Below are 22,137 nucleotides of genomic sequence, written 5' to 3' on the forward strand. Positions count from 1 at the left end.
TCACTCATGCTTTTCCATTTCCTATTTCCTCTGAGTCATCTCTGTCTCAGCCTCATGCAGTCAGAAAGTATAATACTAACAGGGTAGACTTAGACATGTGTTTAAAAAAAAAAAAAGTCTTAAATGGTACAAATACTCCCCTTCTTTGTATATCACATGTCACTGGAAGGGAAATTTTGCTAATCTTTGGCCCATGGTTTAAGCCTTGGGATTCCTAACTTTTGCTTTGTTTTTTCCATGTGCATACATGTATGTCTGGTAGTGCTATATATTGTGTCCTAGGGAGTCTCTGACAAGCATTTGCTTTCTGCAAGGAGAAGGATATTATCAGTTTTTTTAATTTCTCCGCATTCACAGGGAGTGCTAACAAATTTCTGTATTAGATGATGCATGTCTTGGCTTTTATTTGTTTCTCATCACAGAAAATACTAATGATGCTTTAAAGTTGTGTAACACTGTCAAAAGGTATTATGAAATATGGACAGAGCTTTTGGCCTCTAAATGAAAAAAGGCAGAACAAACCATCCATGACATGTAAAACAGTTTTCCGTAAGTTTTTTTTTCCAATTATGAGTGAGGAAGGGGGCATGAGACAGGAAGCAGAGTTGAAAGCTATAAATAGGGACATGTGGGAAGACAATTTAGAATCGCTTCTCGATTCTATTCATGTTAATTACAAAGAGTTGGAAATTGCTGTCTTGCTTTTTTTTTTTTTTTTTTTTTTAATTCAGAGAGGTATGCAAATCTGAATAATTTCCGAAGTGTTTAGGATTGATCATATGAAATCCTGACACTCATGCAAATATAGCATGCTTGAGACTTTCAGCTGAAACCAAATATTTTTTTCAACTCTTCAGTGCTTTCAAGCAAACTTTTCTGAAGCCAGTAGAATTATGACAGATGTGGAGTGACAAGACTAGGAGAAAAATCTTATGTTAATTTTACATTATACTGTTACCTTGTCATATTTTTGCTACCCGTAATCCTTATGCTTTTCAGGCTTTGATACTTTTTAAATAACAATTTCTACATTTGTTTACTACATGACTATGCTTTTTTTTTAATGCTGAAAGCTGTATTGTTCTGGCCATTTAGATTGAATATGTGAAAATTAAATGGAGTCTGTATTATTTAAATTTATCTTCTTTTTTTAAATTCAATTTTATGCAGACCTTTTGTTTTCTTAATGCTTATGCTGTCAATGCAAAATAATTGTTTTAGCCTTTAGCCCCTTATATTGATTTTGTTTATACAAAAAAAAAAAAAGTTAATCTCATTTTCTCCTTGAGAAATTTAAGTTTTTACTGAATAAACATGGAAAAAAAAATGGAAAGGCTCCATCCACTATAGACATTCTCTTCAGGAAAAAGAAAATAGATTTACACATGATTTACACATGTCTGGATAGTAATATGATTTTTCCATATAGCATGAAAGTTTATCATTTCTTAGTCTTGCTCTAAGTTATGTTTTTAAGTCAATCATTTAATCTATATATACAAATTAAACGACCAATCAATTTTGCTTTAATATGAAGTTGAGATAAACACTCATATCTGATTTTTTTCATTAAAAAAAAAAAAAGAATCATTCATTCCTGTTAAAACAAAATCTGCTTTTAGATTATGCTTGAAAAATATCACTCCACTGAAGCACATGTGAACACAAGAATTATTATCATACCCTACCCAGAGCACAACTTCTAGTTTCTTAAGCTTTGTTTTCCTTTGAAGACACAAGCCAGCAAATAACTAATTATTGGTTTACAGTTCATCCTTAGGGGAGGTACTTATGCTGAATTAACCCTTCATCGATCGATAAGATAATTCTTAAGCAAGAATTTAACTAGGCTTTTCCTGCCTTTGTCAGCTCTAGTGGTTACCAGTGAAGTGAATGAATTATTCTTTGCCCCTTCTCAAGTACTATCACCCAAGTTAGTGTCTGGCAATACTTATAAACATGTAGCTGGTTTGTTGAAAGGATCTATCAGTTGCATTTTCCTTCAGAGTTGCAATCTCATAATTTATAGCTTAATATATGTCAATATATGTCAATATATAGAAAAACGGGAAAAGATGTCAATTGTGGTAACAGTGCTAAATTTTTTATTTTTCTTTTTTTTATTTTCATTTAGAATCAACTTTCCTCTGCGAATAAAGGCTCTTCCAAGGGAAACTATACTGATAATAAAACTACTCGGAGTGAACAGTGCTTCTAAAAACACAGAGGTGCTTGCTTGGACATGCTCCCCATTGTATCCAAAAGAGTAAGTTCGCTTTTGTAGGGTAGCTTGAGAAAAGACCATTTCTGAACAGGGTTACACTCAATTTGGGAAGAATACAGAAAGAAAAACACTAATTTCAGATTAGATTACAGTAAACTGATCCTGATGTGCCTATAAGAGCTCCACCTATAAGCTTTTCAATACCTTCTTTTTGAACTTGGCTTGCATAATGGTTAAACACAGTAAAATTCCTCAAGCCTGTTGAAAGGTTTTGCTGCACCCATGTTGCAGCTTTATAAATTCCTTCTCAGCACAGCTTCTTGTTCACAATCATGGTGGTTTTTGTTGTTGTTTTCTTTTGGTTTTGTTTTCAGTATGCTTTCCTTTCTTGCTGTCTTTCATTCTACTCAGTCAGACAGTTAGTGGTGACCACAATGATCAGCTTTCCGTCTACTGGCCACTTAAGTTTTCTCCTCTTTTTTAGTCTCTTTTTTTTCAAAACATAACACAGTATAACAGTGGTTTAAAGATATTTGTAGGCTTGATTGTCTCTGCAATGATGCATGAACGGAGATCTAAGGTAAACTTTCTACAGTACCTTTTATATATTTTAGTAACAGTGAGAAATCTGAGTTTAGATCAAGCTGTTATGATGATACTTAATTTTTATTTAAACACCTTAACATTGCATGCCACAGCATAAGATTCACAACAGCAGACATGCTGAATGCACAGATACCTGAGATGGGCAATAGACGAATATGCCCAAGCCCCACAAGTTTCTGCATAATAATCTGTATCTAAAATATAGCTCTTTCCTCATCTTGAGATATCTTCATCTACTTTTGCACATCATAGCAATCACCATTAAAAAAAAAAGAAAAAAAAAAAAGAAAAAAAAACACCAAAGTGAAACTAATTGCATGTATGTGTTTACTTGGTATGAAAGACCTTAGATTCCTCTGAACTTCTAGGCTAAGAGGTTTAAAATGCTAGCCAATAGGTTGGACTGGGCTAGAGGCTTTTTCCATATTTTCAGGAGAAAATTCAAGATCGCTTGAATTTCTATTCAGAGAAAGAGAACATTCTTCTATGACTGAATGATGAGAGCTCTTAGCTTGAAGGAAGGAAAGAAATGTGAATCAAATCTCTGCTCTAACAACTGCTCAGGAGTTTTATTCAGTGACTTTTCATTAGGCTAGTCAGAAGAAGAGTACACCAATCACTCTTCCATTTTGTGTGTCTTATTAAAGAAAATATTCATTGTACTTAATGTATTTTTACCATTATGATGCTTAAGTTGAAACATGCAGAGGGAATATCTTTGCTGAAAATCTTGAAATTAATTGTTAACTTGTTCTCAGCCCCAGCAAGTTGATGTGTGCTTGGTACATGCAGAGGCAGAACATTACGCATGGGAACTTAACTGGGAAACAGTTAGGAAGGCATCTCTGGAGGTAAACAGGACACATGAGAATCCTATTCTACTAGAGCATCTCTTCTACTACAGCCTTTTTTTTTATTATTATATTTTTCAGCATTTAAGTTCTAAATCAAGGATTGTTGAAATATTTGTTAGTCCTCAACTCCCCGTATTATATATTTTGTAATGTATATCTTCAGGTCAAACATACTGATTTTTCTTAGGTAGATCTCCAAGTGACACAGATAATTTTAAAACTTCTACTGAAAAATGGCTCCATTATCTTAGTACACAAAATCAGCACAGTGAAGGGGATGCAGTGTTACTTTCCTTTCATCTGCTGTATAATTGTTCAGATCACTGCTGAAATGACCCTTTAAAGCAAAAATAAAAATTGAGTTGTTGGGTTGGAATAATTTAGGAATAGCATGTTCAACACCCCCTAATCAGTTAGCTGTGTCATTTACAATTATAGCAATTACTAACACAAAGAAACCTAAATGCCTTTTCCTCTTTTAGCCAAGTACAACTCCACAAAATTATTCATTTACCATGACTTGAATTGATAGACTGATTTAAAAATAAGGATAGCCCTGAAATTCCTTCTCAAATATGAAACCTGAAAATGTCTTAACATTCACCCAGCCTGCTTTTCATTTTCCTTGGAAGGTCATAAATATTTTTGGATAGAGTAAAGTAGCTCTCAAAGTTAGCTACATAGAGAGCAGCAGGACTAAAACTGTGAGGTGATTCTTTATAGATAATGCTATCAATGAACAATTAACCAGACTTTGCTCCCCCGGAGCCTGGAATGAAACTAAACTTCAAGACTTTTCAGCAAAGTACTTCTGAACTTTAGGTACTAAGAAAAGGTCTTTACCTGTAGTGTTATGCTAATGTATCAACAGAACCTTGTATTACTGCAAAGATTACAGTATTATAGTCTCTAAATGAACAAACGATGTAAATGTATATAAAAAGATTAAATAAATCTGACCAGGAGATGTCTAACAAAACATTGCTGACTTGGAAAATACCTCTTTCTCAAATGAATGCTTTTCTTAGAGGTGAATTTATGTTTTTGAAAGAGTTGTAACAGATCCTCAAGTCTAGAATTTAATTTACAAGGAAAGGACAGAAATAGGCTCTTTGAAGTAGCCAGTAGCCCCGAGGTATTTGCCTGGGTCATCGAACATCCTTGTTCCAGTTGGTCACCAAGCCATTCTTCTTAGGCTCAGGAAAGATAAGGACAGAGAGCTGCTTTTAAAAGCATTCAGATGCTTTTAAAATACCTTTCTTTCCTTCTTTCTTTCCTTGATACCTATTTTCTCTCAAAAATGGCTATTTTCATCGTATAGTGTATTCACCCATTCATATTTTAATTCTTTATATTTAGTCTGAACTGAACATTAAGAAAAACTGAACTTATTTTAGCTATTAATGTATGCAAGTTCCCTTCATCTCTGGCTAGAAGCAGAGAAAGCTTCTGATGTTTTGGGGCAGGACCAGCTCTTTTCCAACCCAAGCAGTTCCATGTCAAAGTCCCTTTACAGATCAATGTATAAGAAGGATATACTAGCTGATGGATAGAGAGTGGCCACTATCTCATTTGTTAAATATGTGTTGGTATTTCTTCTAATCAGCCTTGCATGTTTCTGCAGATTTCTCTGAAATTCTTTACAAAACTGAGATTCTGCAAATTTTCTCTAGTCTTTTCCTATGTGTAGTTGTTTACATTAAAATTATTGCTTATAAACTTTTTTTTGTATGTTTGGTTTTAGGGCACAAAATCAGTAAGAATTAAGAGCATGGCCTCAAATTTGTTTTAATCTGGAGTAATCTGATAAATTTCAAGTTGCAATATTCTGTGTCTTCAGACTTATGGGAGTTAATCAAGCTAGAAAATCTGTGGCGTGAAGATCTGTTCCTTGTAAATGTCTGTAAGACATATAACATTTCTTTGCAGATGAAAATTATTTATCTAATGTGAATTTTCTAGAATGTTTTAGTACATGTAATTAGAATTGTTATTTCATGATATCATTCCAGTGCAGAATTAACACTTCTTAGGCCATAAAATATGCTTCTTTATAGCATAGCAGCTTTGGATTTCCTTTAAATTTACCCCTGAATTTCTAAGGTTTATTATGTCAGGTTTGGGGATAATTGAATTATTTTTGTATCATATTTTGCCATCTTTTTTTCCTGGTATATCTTGTCTAAACAGTCACACCCCTCTCATGTTACATACGTTTGTGAATGAACACAGTAACGATGATGGCTTCTGACTTGTCCAGTTGGTGAGCCTCCGTATTCACATTTCTTATTTTATCAAATGTTCATAAATCAATAAGGCCCTTGATGATGTTCCTGTATCAAGAAATCTTAGTTTCAAGAGTCAGTTCAAAAGTGTTTGCAAACCGAAGTGTCAATTTTCCATTCCTTCATGTCAGAAAAATGTGTTTGTCTCTTGGGCTGAATAGTTTAGCAGTCTAGAGCTAATTAACAAATCAGGAATCCATCATATGGGGCAATTTGGGAGCTGTAATGTCTCCCACAGTGCCCATTGCTCTGAGTTCATTGATTCTAACAACATGATTTATTTTGCATTGGTATTTCCAAATCAGAACAGGCAATAAAATTTTCCTCTTTCTTGGTGTGGTGAATGAGGTGTCCCATATGAATTTAGGATATTAGGTTGAATTTATAAGACAGAGTGCCTTGTGTTGTCATTCCATTGCAGTGTCCTCTTCTTCTGTGGCAGTTTATTTTAGTTCCTGTTGGAAACAACAGCTGGAAATCTGTAATTCCAGGTTTCCAGGTGTTTCTACCTGCCCTGGTTTTGTGTGAGAATATAAATAAATAAATGGCAGCAGACACAAGGCAGCACTTGCTTATTCACCTTCTTATGGGCCTTATGCTGAAGAGAATTTTTCCAGTTGCTACATGGAAGCCATCACCTATAACTGTGATCACTTTACAAAGATCAGCATTACTGTCCTCACTTTATAGATGAGAAAACTATTAGAAAAAACGGGGAGTGACCTACCTGAGTTCATCAGTCCAAGACAGCAGAGAGAGGAGTCTGTTCAGAAAAGATTATGGCTATAATGCTCATGATGCTGGCTCCTTCCTTTTCTGAATGGATCCTGCACACTCTGCTGCCTCTTTTCCTTTTCCTAAATATAATGTAACTTTCGTTCACCCACGAGGCTGTTTGTTATCATTCTGTTTTTGTGTTCAAAAGAAGAGTATTGTCTGTGTAGTGCATGTAGTTCCACAAAGTTTGCTAGGGAAAGCTGCACCTGAAAATATATCATATTTCAGTAGTCACTGTCTCTTCACACACTTTTAAAATACTGCCTGTGTTTATTGACTCACCTTGGTCTAAACAGTGATTTACAGCTTGAGTTACTCACTTATTTGTAGATATAAATTAGGGTATTTTGTATACAGGTATAAATATATTTCTTAAAAACTAGTTCATTTTTTTTCTTAGGAGATAGTATCTCCATACTGTTTCAGTGGTCTTTGGATTTACTCATAGTCCTCTCATCTGCTTTAACATATGAGCATTCTTAGTCTTTCTGCTTCTGAAATTCTGAGCATTCTAGGTCCTTCAGCTTCTGAAAGCATTCTGCTTTCTTTGGTGCTTCTCTGAGATTGGAGAAGTCCACCTACCAATTGTTCTTTACTTTCCAGGACAGTCTTTAGCCACAACTGTACTCGGTACAAATGAGCTGTAATAATGAGTTAAGAAAATGTCTCAATTAAACACACATACAGTGCCTCTGAGGTCTGTGGTACTTCTTGTATTTGCCTATACAGATTTTCAGGTTACCCAGGAAAAAAAAATCTACCATCTATATTCTTCTTTAAAGCCCTCTATGGTTTTAGAGGATGATGTAAAAGTGATTAGCCGTAAAGAGAACTCAAAAGGATAATTTAGTCTTCAAGTTCATTCAGTTCTCAGCTATTCCTCTCCTTGGTAACTTAAGGGGTAATTAGTTCAAATTATCATGTAAACTTCTGTCCACAAGGGAATGGTTGAAGAGATGTGACTCCATCCACAAGGCGATGCACAAAGAGATGTGACTCCAGTTAAGCATCACAGGAAAACAGCTTTGAACCACGACTCATCACTTCCACATTCACATCAGCTGAATGTGAAAAACTTCATATCACAAACTCTTTTTCCCCAAGTAGCATCTTCTTCACATCACAGTTTCTTTTTCTGCCTCCCTTCCCCTGCAAATATGCCTGCCTACAGCTGCAAAAGAAACTAGAAAATAGCTTTGTCTTTAATCCTCTCGAGCTGTATTTCACAATAAAATAAAATGTTTGCACTTATGACATCAATAGGTTCAGAAGTGAAAAACAAAAATTAGCCCTAAGTTACGTTTGCACCAAGTGTTGAATCACAAAAATGATTTTGCAGGAGTCCCCTGTTTCTTCTTCAGATGACTTTGCAGCAATTTATTTTCGTATGCAATTCAAAAATGTACTCTTTTCCAGCAGTGATGCAAACTCATCAGAAAGTCCATCTGAGTTATCTTTTTCCTCTAACATCCTCATCTCTGGTAAAAAGCTGTTTGCTCAAAACTTGTCTACCTGGCTGTGTTTCTGTTAGAGTTGGCAGAAGACAGTCTAGCCCATTCTATCACAGTTTCATTGACTGAGCAGTGCTTGGAATAATAGTAATAAAATTTTCCAGTGAAAGAAGAGATGTTCAGCATATCAAAATTCTGAATTTATCCTAACTAACCATTAAGATATAGACAAATTAGAGGGTAAGTCTGGTGTACTATATAATATGGTATCCAGGTACTACATTCTTAATTTGAGCAGATTAGTCATAATTAGAATTGATACCAGAACTTTCTGATTTTATTCAGGTTTTCTGGAATGAATTGTGTTGACCTGCCAAATCATGCTGTTTTTCTTACTTAAAGACTACATGCATGCCTGTTTCTGACACAGCTTTATCGTGCGTGTAGTGCTCAGATAGGTACTTCAGACCATAATCTTTCATCTATCCAAAAAACAAATGTGCATGTGGTACAAACCATCCCATTCAAATTCCTTCCAGATCATTGAATGCTGAAGCTGTACTACTTCCTGGCCATTTACACATTTTGACTGATAAAATTAGCACGATTCATTCTGGTCGCAGTAGATTGTCATGAGTTTCTTCTTTCTGTGAATTAAATGTATGCTGCTCTCCACTCCCTCCACCTTATATAGTATGTTGACACTTCACAGTCTCTACCATATTCCCAAAATGAAATACTGAGATAGGAATATGATGTTATCCTCATTTTATACCTAGCTTCAATGACAACCCCTGTCACACAGGAAGTCAATGGTAAAGTACAGAGCTGATCTGGAATTTCTCATCAGCTTGATTTGTGCCACAATCCCTGCAACTAAATACATAGCATTATGGCAGACAGGCCACCAGTGTACAATCGTTACTGATCTTGACCAGATTTGTACTAACCACATAAAGATGAAAGGTTTGTTATCCTTTCACTTGTCGTTTAAGCTGTCCATTTCTGTATTTTTAGATGTGATTTCAATAAACCCAGTCACCTCCAGTACTGAGGCAGTATTTCTGTCTGTGTCCATTGCAGGCGGCTCATCCATGGAACTGTGCTTCTTAGCATGAAGTTGGACAGCATACTTCCAGCATCAATGATTACCCCAGGCATCTGCAGTACTGATATACCAACTTCAGTAACGTTGCAGGTAAGAAAATGAAAAAGCTAAGAAAAGTGCATTTCCAACATACTGAAAAAAAAAAAAAAACCACACAAATTAGAAATCCTATTTCTACTATAGCTACTCAGAGAGGGCATGTTAATCTTAGAGGATGAAAAGTATAATGCTGCACAGTGGCAAATATGTATGATAATTTGTATATAGAATGACACCTCTGAGAGCTACGGAAGATTTTCATGCAGTAATTTTTTATTAATATAATTTTGGTTCCAAAAATACTTTTGACAAAAATTGCTGACTAGTTACATGACTTGCAGATGGCTTTTCAAATCTGAACTTTAGTTCTGGGTACTGCTGAACTGTGTGCAATTATAAGTGTAAAATACAGCTTGCAATTAGCATGAAGGAGCTGTAAAGGAAGCATCTACAAGCAGATTGTCAACAAATGGCAGTAGAGCTCTCCCTCCATAACTACATGTTGAGAACCCACAAACTCTGGCAGAATGGTGCTCCCAGTATTGAAAATGCATTAGGTCTGCCTGGTAGTTTTGTCACCTTTCCAAGTTAAATTAGCAAGTGGATACTTTGAGGGCAAAGCCAATTGCTTTCTGTATTAAAAAGTTGAAATGACTATTAGCAAATGACATGTAAAAGAACAGATAATACAGATAAATTAATCTGGTCTAAGAATACCCTATTTTTAATAGACAAGCAAATAGGGATTTTCTAGTCTGAGGAGTTTGAGCCAAGAAGATGACTTAGAACAGCTCTCTCTCTCTTAATAATAAAGGAAGCCCAGACAGTAAATGGCTACTCTGTTATAATCTTTCTCTGCTGGAAGGAACAGGAAAGGAGAGTCTCTCATTTCCCCATGCTCTTCTAAGTTATTGCCATATAAGTGACAGTATCGTGATTTGTGAACATACTGGAAATACTGCCATAAAGATTGCTTTTCTGATGTGGCCAACATGATGCTTACATTTTGTAGGGAATAACTTTGTTAGCCTTTAGAAGAGTGATGCATATCTATTTTATATGCATATAGAAAATGTATAGATAAGAGATTACGATGTGAGCAAACCAAAATAGGATGTGCAAATTGAACTGGATTTTACGGAACAGCCTACATTTTCAGATTACCGTGACCTCAAGATTCATAATTTTGGTGGAATGTTTTCTTTCTCTGTATCTTAAAAACATTTTCCTAAATTTCAGATGCCCATGTGAAAGTGCAAAGAATGAAATAATGGTAGATACTATACAACGTATATGAAATTAAGCATCAGGAACTAATATCAGGAATCTGATTCCCATCTTTTAAGCTCTTAAACTGCATATCAGAATTATTCCTGTTTTTTTTTTTTTTTGAAAAAAAATATCTAATGGATGCTTTTCATTTAAGACCTATCTCATGAAAAACTAGGAAAGGGAGGAAGGAAGGAAAAAACAACTTCAGCCTTGAGTACATGCAGTTCTAATAAATACAGTGGATTAAATTCTCTCAAGAATGTCTGAGACAAAGCTCCCACTGATTTTTGTGGGCTGGGTATATCACCAACTTCTCTAAGTAGAGTATTACTTGCAGTGAACATCCTCAGAGAGTTACCTCCTCTTCTCTCATATTTTGTGTGCTTCCTGTACAAATCCAGGATGACATTTATTAACAGATGTATCTGAGACTACATATTGCTAAGAGGACTTCTATCTTTTTTGTCTTTTTTATTATTTTTTTTAATAAAGATTGACTTTCCAGAAACTAATTTGGAGTTCATTAAACCTGAACCTGAAGAGAAAAAAGATCTTGAAGAGCCAACCAAGGAGTGCCTGAAGCATATTGCAAGACTTTCACAGGCACAGTCTCTCTTGCTGTAAGTTGTACCCAACTAGTTCTGCTGAATCTTCGCTTGAAGTACTTATTCTATTGATCACAATTAAATGAGTCCACTTCTTTAAAAACTCTTTTTTTTTTTTCTCTGAAGGAGCATAGGGTGATTGATTTGAGAAGTAGCACCTCTAAATGAGAGAATAGATGACAGCAAAGCCTAAATAAACCCCTGGAAGTGGCAGTGTACTTTACTGTTTTAGAAAAGGGTTGTTTTTACCTCTCTATCATTATATCTTTTCATGTCTTTGAGGGGAGAATCCAATTTTTGATTCAGAAGATTTTCAAGTGATGTGATAAGTCTATAACAGTATTAGAATGAAAACCTTTAGATAGATGAAAATCAGTATTCTCTATCGACAACTTGCTCAGACTAATAAGATATAGTAATAGCATATAATCATTAAAACAACACTTACTAGTTTTGTTTTTTTTAAAACAAGGAAAGAAGTATGCAAAGTTTAGCTTTAAACAGAAGACAAATAAAAACAAAATGAAATCAAATGCTCTGTGTATATTGAAGAAGATAAGTATGCTCAGGTTACATAAGCAATTAGGATGTTGTACTATATAAAATAATTTTAGATATAATCCAAGTGGCATTAAGAACATAAATAGTTATGGAAAGTCATTATACCAGTCACAGTTAATTATGTAAATTAATCTTTCATCAAAGTTCAAAAGATACATTAGTTTTACAATAACTAAATAACTTAAAGCCAGTCTAGCTCTCTGTGTGATATATCTGTTAAGAAGACTTTTCTATGTTGATTTCCTTTTTTTTAATTAAAAAAAAAAAGTGTATTTAATGTTTGCTTCATCTTTTTAAAAAGACAGAATATAATGTAAAGTTATTTTTATTACTTTTCGGGTCTGTGGTCTGGTTATTATTTTATTACTAATATGAATGGGAGGACTGTATTTTATCATAAATGGCCACTGTGCTAAGGCACTTGCAAGTTGTCTGCATGATTCCCACCTGCAAAAGGTACTCTATAAATGATTTGGGGTACTTCAAGTAAATGCATCTGACCTCTGTTTGTAGTAAAATGGTGGCTTCTGTGAGAAGAAGTAAGATCATTAAGCATTTAGCTAAGCATGGAGAAATCTGTCAGCAAAGAGCCAATGAGGCTTCTGTAAACAGAAACCTGCCTCACCAACCTATTGCTGCTATTCTAGAAGGTTGTCAGAGGGTTCATGGATTTGGGGGATTTGATGAACATAAAGTATTTCGATGTTCAAAACACTTTAGTGAGGTTCCATATCAGATTGTTAAAGAAAGTGTTCATGGGTATAGAGTAAAACTGGTTAAAGACCAGTTTGGACATTTAATGGCTTTTCATAATAGAGTAATCAGCAGTAGAGTCCTTCTGTACTCAAGGTTGGGACCAATTTTATTCAATATCTCCACTGATGATGTGGAGAAGGAAGTGTATGGTGAAATCTCCAACTCTGCAGATGGTACTAAGCTCTGCCAGATAGAAGCTGTGTCATGGAGGAGACATCCAAAAGGACCTTACAAAAATAAGGAGGCAAAAATATGGCAAGTGAGTTTCAGTGTGGGTAAATTTAAAAGGATATATTTAAGGAAAAATTATCTAGGAAATCTGTACATGACACTGAATTCAAAACCTGCATCTACATCACAGAAAATACATCTTTGAATTACTGCTGCTATTTCCCTGAACTCATGAGTACAATGTGCAGCAACCGAAAACGCTAACAAATACTAAGTGTCATCAAGAAGGGTGTAGAGGAGAAGCCAATGTATGTCATTTCACTGCTGTCTAAAACCTTGAAAGGCAGTGTTTTGAGTATGCTGTGTAGTTCTTGCATCTACAACTCAGGAAGGACACAGGAGAACTGGAAAAGGTAGAGAAGGGTAACATGTTTGAAGGGATGAAGTAGTAGCCTAATCAGGAGAAGCTAAAAGCTAAAAAATCTGAGACTTCTTATGTAGAGAGGAGAAGGCTGAGAGAGTGGTGTGTTTAATATTTCCAAAATCATGATGATGGTGGACAAGGAAGAAAAAAAAAAAAAAGGAAAGAAATAAAGGTACAATATTCAAGCTAGGGATATCCCATGGCAGAAGTAGATCTATTGTCAATAAATGGAAGAACACTTCAAGCAGTCAGTGGTGAACCTCTAAAATCTACTGGCACAATGCTGGGGAGGTAGACAATGTCATCAGATTCATAAAGGCTGTCCACAGATTCATGGACAGGCTCATAAGGAGATATTACAAAGATGAAGCAAGGGTAGAGACTATAACATCCCTAACACAACAATTTTGGATTCTCTGGGAATATGAAGGGAAGAAACCCCCAAAAGTGGCCAGGCTGGCATGCCCTGCCTAAATTGCCTCTCAGGTTGCCACTGTCAGAGGCAGAACACTGGGTGAGAGATAGACCAGTGATCTGGTCCGTGATGATGTTTCTCAGGTTTTAAAGGAAACCATGACATTTTGAAATATATATATATATATGTATATATATATATATATATTGTCTCCTGGCCTTATTGTATTTATATAACCATCTATAGCTTACTTCACTCATATTCTTTCCTAGGAGTTGCTGTTACAGAGAGTTACACTGTAACATACAGTAAGCTTTATTATTCATTAAATTATTTAGAAGTTCATTAGAGGTGGTAACACTTACAGGAGGCATGAATGCTTCTTTTTTCCGTCTGGGAAGTTTGCAGAAGACAGATTCAAGTTGCTGCTGCTAAGATTTCAATAAGTTCAATAACATTCTTGGAGGAAAAAGAATGGTAGTCCTGGCTTTTCCCACAGCTTGTTTTCAGTTATCCCCTCTTGTGGTCAAGATGGTCTACCAAATGTATCATCAGGGTGAAGGGTGGCATACTTGGGGGTTTGAATAAAGAAGGTCTATGTTTATTAAGCGATTTCTGGTCCAGAGGAATCTGACAGCCTACAATTTTCTGTTGTACCAATATCAGAAGCATTCTTTTTACCTTCCTTAGTCAAGATAGTTTTATTGAAGTTTTTAAAAATATATTTGTATCCAACCACATTATTACCATGAAATCTCAGGTTCTCTTCCTTCCTTCATGTGTCAAGAAAAAAGGAGAAATCTAGGTAACATTTCAGTAACAACGCATTTGATGATGTTTCAGGCCTGTAAGTCTCAGATATTAATTTAAAATAAAAAGGTGTCTGTGGATGGAAGACACAAGAAACCTCTCACAGGCTGTACTTCTAGTCATTCTACTGAAAGCAGAGGGAATAAGTGAATGGACAGAAAAATTTCTAAACCATGTGGTAGAGAAAGGAGAAAATGGCTAAAACCAGACAACTGCATGGCTGTCCTTGTTACAGGCTGTCAAATCCAATAGCACTGTGGATGCAACGTGGCCAGGGCTTGGTGTCCACAGGCTCAGCCATTAGAGAGATGGAGTGCTTTTTCCTGGTAGGCACACGCAGTACAAACATCTGACCACACAAATCAGATCAGACACAAGGCGGTGCCTTCCCAGCACATACACAAAGACACAGAACTCTCACAAAAGTGGACAGCACAGAGAGTGTGATTCTGTTCTTCCACTCTGCATGATCAGGATCAAAGTCTGCCAGTAGAATATATCCATGAACATACATATTTATATCTAAATCTTCAGCATTAAAATATCAATTGCTCCAGAAGTTGAGCTCATTTTATTTAGTAGTTGGCTCCAGATCTTCCCTCTTTCCCCAGCTGTTGATGACCAGACATAAAAGCCCTCAAGTTCACAGCCATATTCTGGTTGATGGTGTTTGGACCGCTTCCTATTACACACACACGGGTCTCCCCAGTTGCTGTTTGAGGCATATGGTCTTCACAGCAGCTGACTCTCAAACCCTTGTCTCTCTGGTAGTTAGCTCTCAGAATGCTGGACCCTACGGCCAGCATCTTTTGGATGTTGATTAGTGATGGGTCACTTGAGGGTGTCAGTGGAAACGAAGGAAGTGAACCTCAACATATGGCTCTTGTGCTGCTCATGGCCCTAAATTATGTGATCTTTGGTGTCACCACCAAACCACATGAGGGGCAGGGGGATGGACTAAGAGCGTTAATTAGTCACTGCCAGCCGCTTTGGCTGAATTCTGAAAACAATTGAGATGTGAGCCTTTGATTTCTTTTAGGATTACTGTGGTGGAAACACAACCCCCCAGAAAACTAGCCATCTGGGACAATGGCTGCACTTCGAATGTGGTACAACCTGCTTGTGCACAGTGGCTCCCAGTGGAAGGATCAGACTGGTCTGAAACCAGGAAGATGACAGTCTTATTTCTGCCATCTTTCTTTCCTTCATTCATAATTTTCCTTATACTTTTTCTACTGTTTCAGCTTCCCTTTTTCTTTTCTTTTTTGCCAATTGTCTAATAAGACTCTACTTTGCCTACCAGTCATAACAAGACTGTGAATTTTGATTAAAATAGCTACTTAGAGCCTGGTAGATAGTACAGGTCTAAAAAAAAAAAAGGCAGTAATACTGCACACTTCACTAGTCTGCCCACAGAAGAGAAAGTGCAAAATGGAACTGGGGGACAGAAATTTGAATTTTCTAACGTTGTTTTGCTTTTCTGACTCTTTTTGCTATTTTGTCTTGTTCTTTTCTAGGACTGCACATGAATGTTCAGAGCACTCAGAAGCATTTAAACTATTTCTTACCATTTCTCCACAAAATAAGTGATAATTAACACCAGCTAACAAATCTTCCACAGAAGCTTTTCCTTCATTTAAAAGGATTAAGAAAAATTATCAAAAAAAAAAAGAAAACTACTGAATTATTTAGGTTTTAAGTAAGATGTTAAAAGAAAAAGCTCAATGAACTGCATTTTTATCAGTGAATAGGGTTTATTATATCTTAACCCATTTTAGACAAAAAAACAGCCTTAGTAGCATAACAATCTGCAGATGTTATATGTACACAGAATAATTTTACCACATATCTTAAATGTCGCATCACATGTATGTGTGAACTTTTAGTACAACTAAGAAAATGAAATGAAAATCTCAAAATTAAAATAAATAAATAAATAAATAAAAACACCCTAACCTTTAGTTTCATCTTGAATCTTTAAAATATGTTAATCTAATCTTTAAAAGATGTTAATCTAATTTCTTATAGAAACATGGCAAGACAAAATGGCATTGCCTCTAAAGCAAAGTCAAAGGGAGAAATGTAATATTTAGAAAACCTAATACAACAATTGATTTCTTATCTCCCTTTGTAAATTCAGTGGAGGCTTTAGCTGCTTTAATCTGAACAACAGATTGTCTAGTTTGGAGGATGCTGTTTGAAAGCTTCAGTCTCTGCTTAAAGTCAGCATATAAAAGGGGTCCTTTAGCAAAACCGTCCTGCAGAAAACCATCTGAATGCAAAAGAAAACAAGATGGCAATAAAGTCTTAGGCCTACTTTTATCTCTTTTTCTGTATGACTTCTTCACAGAGAGAAACATCTATCTGTTGTCAAAATAGATATGCTGTGAATTCTGATGCAGTTTCTTAAAATGACTGCTAAAACGATACTTTTCTCGAAATGATCACTAAAAGACATGACAGAATTTTTATCATAGGGGTATGTTCTTCTTTTTCTTCATACATTTATTTCTCCTAAAGGAAAGGAATAAACATTCCTGTGGCATTAAAAAAAAAACCAAACAACACCTCTGTTCTATCACTCTCTGTTTCAAATATATGGCAATTTAAAACTGTAAAAAAAGAAAAGTTGCTTGGTGAAAATAGAACCACAAAGGAGCTCATTGCTCTAAGCTGTGAAAGCTGCAGTCTTGAGAATTTGAGAAGGACAGTGATACTTATTTTGTCTAAGAATGCCCCCAAATCATTGCAAATAGGAGGAGGAAGATATTGACAGGTATGGAAATGCTTGGATTTTGAAGCCAGTTTATACACATTCAAATAATATAATACTTGACTGGAAATAAACTATTTGCTTACTACCTTCTACAAAGTTTCTTACAACTTGCTCTGAAATATCCAGATCAGCTTAAGGTCATGTTTAAGTTATCTTACTGAGTAGATGATCACCATTCATATCAACTATGACCAAGAATACTGATGTTTGTCTTGGCTTCGGTAATGATTTCTGTCAACTGGAGACCATTTTGCACTTTCAGAGCTTTGCTCTGATATCAAATTTAGGACATTGTCTGGGCTTGTTTCTCATGGGGGATTTATTCTTCTATTTTTTGATGATACTAAGACCTAGGATTTATTATTTTGAATCAGATATTATGGTGAAATATTGTGTGTTATCTGGCTGTTTTATCATTGTTATTCATCCATCTCATATCTCTGTGTGGAATTCTGTATTGCATCCTTTTTTCATAAGTACAGAGAAACAGCATGCTAGGCCTTGCAAACAGAAGCCATTGGGAGCTTTCCTACCATTCTGCAAGCTCATGCTAAAATTAGGTGTGATCACACTGCGTGTGTGTGAATGCATGTGCTGTCATGTTCCTGGGTACGTGCATGGATGTACCTAAGCCCCATTTTTATTGCAAATATGCTAGAAATAGACAAGTCTGTGTTAGTCAAAGGAAGACCAAGGAAGAGCAAGAATGAAAGCTATGACTAGGAGTGCTGTATGTGTAGTTGTTACACTACTTAATTAGAGATGATGTGTAGCAGATGGAGGTAACAATAATTTACCCAGTGAAAACTGCACCTTTGTCAGAAAATCTCAGTTAAAATGAACAAACACCAACAACAGAGTGGAGAAGAAAAATGAGAGTGCTTGGAAAGTGAAATATCCATACATGTGTGTCTTTTGACACTTCATTTTTATATGACCCAAGGCTGACAGATCCAGAGTATAAGTATCACTTTTCTTATAAAAGCTGGTCTGCAGAAAATGATATCCTACCCCAAGGAAAACATGTACTTAGCCGAAAAGCAGTATTCTGTATGACTTGGTCCCCCAATACAATAAAGTTTGTTGCTACACAAAGCTCCAGGTGGTTTTAATTTCAAACCAAATTTCTAATCTTCTCTTCCAGACTCTCAGAGCAACAGAGAAGAATCTTATGGTTTTATCGTTACTACTGCAATAATCAAAATTGCTCCCTTCCTCTGGTACTGGGCAGTGCACCCAGTTGGGATCGAACAACTGTATCAGAAATGTATTCTGTCATGAGGAGATGGAGATTTTCTAACCCTCTAGAGGCATTCGGGCTCCTGACTTTCAGGTAAGGGAAAATTAACAAAGTAGGAAAATAACGATAAGCAGAATGATCACATGCTGCTGATTAATTCAGCACTTCAGTTTGCTCAGCATAGGATCATGCTTTCTTTCAGTGATTGTGCTTTTGGTTCTGTCCCTGTGTCAAACTGAAGACGTAATTGCAACTCCTGTGATAACCTTAAATTGAACATGCTGGCCCTGCCTTCTTGGCTGAGAAGATATCCTATTTTTCAGGATAATAAAAAGAGTATTTCATGCTGTATAGCCAATTCAGTCAGTTTCTGGTAGCAGGTGATCAGTCAAATACTTAGCATTTACATAACACTATCTTCAAACTACTGTGCAGACATGAAGTAATGGGAGATAAGGAGGACTGAACTGTGCTTCCAGACAGTGATACTGTGTAAATACGTGCAGACCCACCTGTAGCCCATCTATTTGAAGAAGAAACTTTGATGCCAGGTCCCCATAATTTGAGTAACTTCTGTTGTGATCCCACCCCCACTTCTTACACCAGGAGCTGACTGTCTGTTGGGAGGCTTTCCTGATGTTTGGGATAGTCTATTATGTAATAATAGTAAGTGTCAGAGGACAGAATTTTGTCAGCAGTTATGTTTCCTGTAAAGACTTGGGAGGTGTTTTGTGTTAAGTGATCTACCTGTGAAAACATTAAACCTGCAGATGAAATGACTGAGCAAATCTGGTTTATCAAGCCCTTACATGTCTGGATAAGCAAAAGCTGCACCTGTTTTGCAATCTCAGTTCCATATTATACACAGCACATTTAGAGAAAAAAACTACTTCACCTAGAACCTCACTTGTTGAGAAAGGACTGTATACACTCACCTCCACATTATTTAAAAAATAAATAAATAAATAAAATAAAATAAAACAAAACAAAAAACAGATATTTAATAATATAAAACTAACTTTTAACTGATATTTCCCTTTAAAAGTGATTTCCTAAGAATACCTGCATCTCAGTTTTATATAAGAACAAACTAAAATATTAGAAGTTTCACGTGTTTGTGTATATGTCTTATGTTTAGTGGGAATGATGGAAGGAAAGATCCTGAAAGATCAGGGTCTGGAGCATATTTGGAAAAATTCACTTACCATTATTAAATGATGAAAAAATATAAAATAATTTATAGAAGATCCATGTAAAAAGGACTATGTGGGCAGCATGTTGTTTTCCACACCCCAGAGTAGCAAGAGAGTTTGAGACAGTTCATCAGAGCATTCCAAGCTTTCAGATCTGACCTTTTGTCGAATTTTGATACCCTGTATGAATGGCCTTTCTGCAAAGGGCTTGATTGTTCCTCGAAGATGCAGCTCTGCATCAGGGTGTGGTGCAGAAGATTAGCCCTGTCAGGTGCTTCACAGGATTTTAAATATGAGTCAGTCTGTCACAAAGCTTCTCAGTGTGTACTGGATGCTGCATACATGCTATTCATTCTGGCAAAGATTGCTGGGATGGAAAAACAAGAAAATGTCATCACTTTGTCTCTCCTGGTGCCACTGTTGGGTGTGACTGGCACCTGCAGGGGTGCCAAAGAACAAGGGCTTCTGATGATTACCTTAGTTTGTTTGCCCCTATAATTTCTTTCTCAACAAAGATAACATCAATCTGTGTTTTGTTTTGTTTTGTTTTTTTCACCCTAATGCTATGAAAAGTTGTGGATCACAGTACAAATTTTAACAAAATAAAAATTTTAAAAAAGTATTCTGTCTTCCACATATCCCCAGGATTTTATAGGTGCATGAACAACTGGGAAGCTAACCTTCAGAAACAGAGGGATTACATTTCATTAAAGATTTCTAATTTCAAAGATGTCTAGGTTGCATGATTCAAGTTATTGGAGGTGCTAACTCATTGTGTGAGTTAGAAGGCAATGCCAGAGAGCTTAGGGAGAGGTATCATGACCCATCAGATCAAGCCTGGTTATCTGCATCCGAGTTAAACCTCTCTTTTCAACATTCTGATACTTCTATATTGTTTTCTACACAGTTAAATGTACACTTTAATAGATATTTCTTGTTCTTTGGGCATGTCTCTCCTTCTGCTTATGCTCTTCAACTTTCTAGACATATCTCAAGGCAGCCAAATGATACCATACTTATTTATTCTGTGTAAAGTAAGAACATTCATAAATTGGAAGCACAATCATGTTATATTTCACAGAGAAATTCAGTAGCAATCTTACATCCAGTACTTGTATCGAGTGCATTGATTCTTAAAGCCCTGGAAGCCAATACTTAAAAACCAATGAGTATTTGTTTAGTTGATTAAGATGGGATGAAGAGGCTGGCATGGAGAAGTACAGAGTAAGATTTTATATTATTAGTTTTACTACTAATTTCAGGGTAGGGTGATTATAAGCTATTGCCAGACTTTTAATTTTTTATTATTTTTTTTCCAAAGGCAGAACATATAGAGGTGGTCCCTCCTACCCAGCATTGCTTATTGGTGCCTTGTCAATTTTACTGTTGACTTCACTTATTGGGCTTGGTAAAAAGACAAATTTTTACAGAATTAGAACTTTCTCTGACTGTATCTACTTTGCATGGCAGACTAGCCAGGGAAATGACACCAGTGTGCTTGTTTATTCAGAGAATTTTCTTTATGACAGAGAGAAGCCAAAGACAGTGTTAGAAATGCTATCGTATCTGATGTATTGCTAGAACGTGAATGTTTTGCGTATGTATAAAGCAATCATACTTGTAAATTTTTGTCAGGTTATTTTGCTATTCAAATTACCTAAAATGAAAGGCAAAATGAATTCATTAACCCAAATAGCAGAATTTAGGCTCCCTCCTACTTCTCTCTGGCCAGGAATTATGTACTTTTAGTTATGGGACCCCTTAGCCTTTGACACTCAAAGTATTACCGTTCATTTTCATATTATTTAGCAGAATATCTGTTGAGCTGCAGAGGTTAGGTTATATACCAATGTATATGAAACTCACTTTCTAACCAGTAATTATAATAAAATGTGATAGTTTGAAACCAGAGGTTGTTCACAAACCTTTGCAAGCCAAATTGATTTTAGAAGTTTTGAATCAGATTGTCATTGTTTGTTTGTTTGTTTTTTAAATGAATTTGAAGTATTCAATACAAGTCTACAACTGAATTTCCAGTAGAGTATCTGTAAAACAGCTAGAGCTGAAGCATATCTTGCCTGCCTGCATCTTACTTGGTTTAAAGGAACATAGCTGTATATCAATGTGGGGAGCAATCAGGGGCGTATGCAAAGAAGTAAAGAATAAAACAATAATCTACACTTAAATTTATACTTTGATACATTGAATATACTACTGATAAATTTATAAAACTGCTTTTTAGTAATGTACCTGAAATTTAGTGGTAATTTACATGGGGTTGTATGCATTGTTAGGAATAGTCAACTCTTTACATTAAGCAACAGAATGTGATTAATTCCATCTTGTTTTTTTCATTGCCTTAAAGTTTTGTTAGCTTGCTTGTCAAAATTATGAAAGTACTGCAATAGACAGCTATAATAGAAAAATTAGCAAGAGATTACTATGTAGCGTATGGCATGCTTTCTGTACATAAAAGTACAATCTAATCAGATCGTTAAACATGTAAATATTAGTTTTCCATTTTATTTTTTTGTTTTGTTTTGTTGTAACAAAGAACAGAGTTTGTCTGT

At 35.6% G+C, this 22,137-nt stretch overlaps 1 protein-coding gene across 3 annotated transcripts in view; it reads left to right on the top strand.

Moving 5' to 3' along the window:
- PIK3C2G (phosphatidylinositol-4-phosphate 3-kinase catalytic subunit type 2 gamma) overlaps window positions 1-22,137 on the top strand; it is a 212,515-nt gene that overhangs the window by 66,970 nt on the left and 123,408 nt on the right. For all 3 annotated transcript variants that reach the window (XM_038172920.2, XM_038172918.2, XM_038172919.2), the window contains exons 13-16: window positions 2,135-2,266; window positions 9,281-9,395; window positions 11,109-11,236; window positions 18,279-18,467. In XM_038172920.2, coding sequence (XP_038028848.1) covers window positions 2,135-2,266; window positions 9,281-9,395; window positions 11,109-11,236; window positions 18,279-18,467 — 564 coding nt within the window. The remainder of the gene's footprint in view (window positions 1-2,134; window positions 2,267-9,280; window positions 9,396-11,108; window positions 11,237-18,278; window positions 18,468-22,137) is intronic.

This window comes from Anas platyrhynchos, chromosome 1 (assembly GCF_047663525.1).
Source record: "Anas platyrhynchos isolate ZD024472 breed Pekin duck chromosome 1, IASCAAS_PekinDuck_T2T, whole genome shotgun sequence".
Lineage (NCBI taxonomy): Eukaryota > Metazoa > Chordata > Aves > Anseriformes > Anatidae > Anas > Anas platyrhynchos.